The sequence below is a fragment of the Lynx rufus genome, unplaced genomic scaffold (assembly GCF_022079265.1).
Source record: "Lynx rufus isolate CCGP_SWC_20201006 ecotype Redwood Valley unplaced genomic scaffold, mLynRuf1.p SCAF_2, whole genome shotgun sequence".
In the NCBI taxonomy this organism is placed as follows: domain Eukaryota; kingdom Metazoa; phylum Chordata; class Mammalia; order Carnivora; family Felidae; genus Lynx; species Lynx rufus.
This window is the reverse complement of record NW_025814834.1, coordinates 136,075-139,938: the sequence shown is the minus strand read 5'-3', so window position 1 is coordinate 139,938 and position 3,864 is coordinate 136,075. Positions and strand designations below refer to the sequence as shown.

Sequence of the window (3,864 nt, the reverse complement as noted above, 5' to 3'; positions counted from 1 at the left end):
GGCTACAAGCCAGGAGAGGGAGATATGTCCACATCCTCAATGTGGTGGGGCTAAGTCTGCCAGAAGCAGCAGCCTCCCCTCTCCAGACTTCTGGATTGGCGAGGAGAATCCACCATTGTTTTCTGACTGGGGCGCTAAGTTACATGGCATTTTTATCCTGATGTGCAGATGTGTGGCACAGCCCCAGCAATTCCGGACTCCTTTTCCGGCCACGGGCTGGCATCTCTGCTTGGGTGTCCCAGGACATTTCATATGCAACAGATTTGCCCCCCCCACCTTCCAAATGTGCCCCTGCCCCGCTGCTCTCTCTCTCCTCCATCCCACGCCGCTCTTCTCTTGTGGGGCCCCTCCCCTCCCCCAGTGGTGGAAAATCAGGACGTCCCACCTCTCAGACCCTCTCTTGATGCGCCCGTGGGGGTGTGAGCTCAGGGGTCTACGGCAGGCCAGACTCCCAAGGATCCCTGCCGAGGGCTCATCAGCTGGCCCCTCTCGCTGCCCCCTCCCCAGCTTCTCCTGGCTTCTGAGCAGCAGAAGGGTGCAGTACGGGGCCAAGAGGGGGTAGAGTTTGATGATTCAGGCCCTTCCTGGGTCTCAGCCCCCACCCCAGAGGCCCCATGGGGTGGGTGCAGGTAGGTACTCGATAGGAGCTGATACACGGATGACAGGGGTGGGGGGTGGAGGGGGTGGTGCCAGCCCCTCCCATGCCCCTGAGGGGGGCTGAAGGGCTCGCTCTGCCCCACAGGTGCTTCCAGGCCATTCTCCTTCTGGCCCTGATCGTGTTCCTGCTGGCTGGCTTCCTGCACAGGGACATCAGGCTGTTCGAACCGTGAGTTCTGTGTTGGGTGCCCCATGGTTCGGACACTGCCCCCCCCCCCAGAGTCGTGCCTGAGACCCCAGGGTGTCCACCTCTGGGTGGCATCCAGCACTGGCTGGTGACCATTCCTTTCAGGGATCCTATAGCCCTCTGGAGCCCTCCCAGTGTCTCCTGTGGACAGTGAGCTGCCCAGCCTCTGGGGAGGGCTCGGGGAGGACGGGGGCGGGCCTGGGTGTCAGGCAGAGCCGCTGTGTGCAGAGGGTGACCAGGTGCTGGGAGGCAGGGCCAGGGCCCGCGGTAGGTCTGGGACGGCCAGGCCCCTGTTCCCCTGCCTGCCAGTGGTTTGTCCTCTGTGAAGCCAGGTCCTCAGGGGTGGTCACCCAGGTCCAGGGCTGGCCACTGGGAGGTCTTGTGGCTCCGGGCCTCTTCTCCCTGACCCTACCACCTCTGGTTGGATCTCCCCAAGGGGCACCCAAGCTGCCCGGGTCTCTGCTGCCCCCCCCATTGTACCCAGGGCTGGCACAACTTCTGGATCCCGTCTGCCCCCCTCCCCCACTATCCTGGGTTATTCTTACCGGTCACGCACTCGGGCATGGAAGGTGCCCACTCTCCAGGCTGGAGTCACAGCTGGGAGGTGCTGTCGTGGGGTCACGAGAGAGGCCACCAGTGTCCACTCTGGCGCTGCAGTCAGGCTGGCCGGTCCAGGCATGAAGAGTCAGCCAAGAAATGCTGGATGTGGTGTCCAGTCCGCAGGGCCAGAGCCATGCTGGGTGCCCTGAGAACCAAACAGAAAGTTGGGAGGCAAAAGGAAGGGTGCCAGGGCCTGGGGACTGAGCTGTGGGATGTGGGGGGACAGATGATGTGCCACTTAGGGAGCAGTCAGGCCCGTGCCAGTGGGCCCTCTGGGGTTGCAGGGTTGGGGTCTCTGGTGGGTGGGGGGGGGCACAGGTTTTGGTGTTACCGTAGGGAAAGTGTGGGTTAGGGGATCTTGGGTTAGGGAAAGCTCGGTGGTGGATGGTCTGAGGGTCTCCAGGTTGTGGGGTTGGGGGTCTCTCTGGGCGGGGGGTCCGTGGGCCCTCCCTGGTTGACATTGGCTATGCTCTCCCCCCAGCCTGCTCTGGGGCCAGGCCGAGGGGCCACCCGTCATCAACGTCATGTTCCTCAAGACGCACAAGACCGCCAGCAGCACGGTGCTCAACATCCTCTTCCGCTTCGCGGAGACGCACAACCTGTCGGTGGCGCTACCCGCCGGCTCTCGCTTTCACCTGGGCTACCCCTGGCTCTTCCTGGCGCGCTACGTGGAGGGCCTGGAGTCCCCCGGCCCGCAGCGGCATTTCAACATCATGTGCAACCACCTGAGGTTCAACCTGCCGGAGGTGCGGGGCGTGCGGAGGAGGGCAGAGGTGCAGGGGGTGAGACGCAGCCCCAGGCACTTTGTGGCTTTGAGGTGTGACCATGGGGTGGGGGGTGGGGGTGGCCTGGACGCTGGAGAGACTAAGGCTCTGAGTGTGCGTGCGTGCAGACCTCGCCGGAGCCTCGCACGGGGCCGGACGAGGCCTGCCACACACCTTGCTCCCCTCCCCTGCTGACGGGTGCCTGCAATTGCTTTTGGAGTCGGATGCGGGCACCCTCGTGGCCTGCCGCCCTCTCCATCTGCGTCTCTGGACTCCCACTCTTGGTCCCCAAACCCACCGACCTCTCCCTCCCCAGGACCTTTGCACATGCTGCCCCCTTTTGAGGGGGCACTCTTCACAGCTCCTCCTCCTCCGGGTGTTTAAAATTTTTTTCTTAAGGTTTATCTTTGAGAGAGAGGGAGAGAGAAAGGCAGAGTGTGAGCAGGGGAGGGGCAGAGAGACAGGGAGACACAGAATCGGAAGCAGGTTCTAGGCTCCCAGCTGTCAGCACAGAGCCCGACGTGGGGCTCGAACTCAGGAGCCATGAGATCATGGCCTGAGCCGAAGTCGGACGCTCAACCCACTGAGCCACCCAGGCACCCCTCGGATCTCCGTTTAAAGGTCGTCACTTCCTCCTGCCAGCTTCCCTGACCTGCTTTCGGAAGGCTTAGCAGGGGGGTACAAGGGGGGGGGGGGCAAGGCGAGGGGGCGGGGCCCCCGTCGAGGTCTTTCGGATCCTTCTGGACAACGGCGGCGGAGGGTGCGGGCAGGGGAGCGAGGCGGCCCCGGGTGCCCGGCACAGGAGTCACCAGCCCTTCCCGTCATGTCTCCAAACAGGTGCAGAAGGTCATGCCCGACGACACTTTCTACTTCTCCATCCTCAGAAACCCCGTCTTCCAGCTGGAGTCCGCCTTCGCCTACTACAGGAAAGACGTGCCCGCCTTCCGGGCGGCGGGCAGCCTGGACGCCTTCCTGGCCTCGCCGCGCACCTACTACCACCGCGGCGCGGGCCTGCGCAACGCCCCCGCCCGGAACGGCATGTGGTTCGACCTGGGCTTCGACAACGACGCGCCGGCCGACGAGGCGTACGTGCGCGCGCGCCTCGCCGACGTGGAGCGGCGCTTCCAGCTGGTGCTCATCGCCGAGCACTTGGACGAGTCGCTGGTGCTGCTGCGCCACCTGCTGCGCTGGCGGCTGGACGACGTGGTGGCCTTCCCGCTCAACTCGCGCAGCCCGCGCAGCGTCGCCGGCCTGTCGCCCGAGGCCCGCGCGCGCGCCCGGCGCTGGTGCGCCCTCGACTGGCGCCTCTACGAGCACTTCAACCGCACCCTGTGGGCCCGCGTGCGCGCCGAGCTGGGCCCGCGGCGCCTGCGCTCCGAGGTGGCCCGGCTGCGGGCGCGGCGGCGGGAGCTCGCGGCGCGGTGCCTGCAGGACGGCGAGGCCAAGAACGGGTCGCAGATCACCGACCGCCGGCTGCGCCCCTACCAGTCGGGCGTGGCCGACATCATGGGCTACAACCTCCGGCGGGACCTGGACAACCAGACGCGGCAGATGTGCCTGAGGATGGTGACGCCCGAGCTCCAGTACATGGCCCACCTGTACGCCCGCCAGTTCCCGGGGAAGCCCCCCAAGAACATCCCCTTCCTGGAGGAATAG

At 65.4% G+C, this 3,864-nt stretch overlaps 1 protein-coding gene across 1 annotated transcript; it reads left to right on the top strand.

The window, feature by feature from the left end:
• Positions 1-701: 701 nt before the first annotated feature.
• On the top strand, positions 702-3,864 carry GAL3ST2 (galactose-3-O-sulfotransferase 2). The gene is made up of 3 exons (XM_047083558.1): positions 702-826; positions 1,926-2,190; positions 3,046-3,864. Exons 1-3 carry the CDS (start codon positions 702-704, stop codon positions 3,862-3,864), a joined length of 1,209 nt encoding a protein of 402 aa, XP_046939514.1.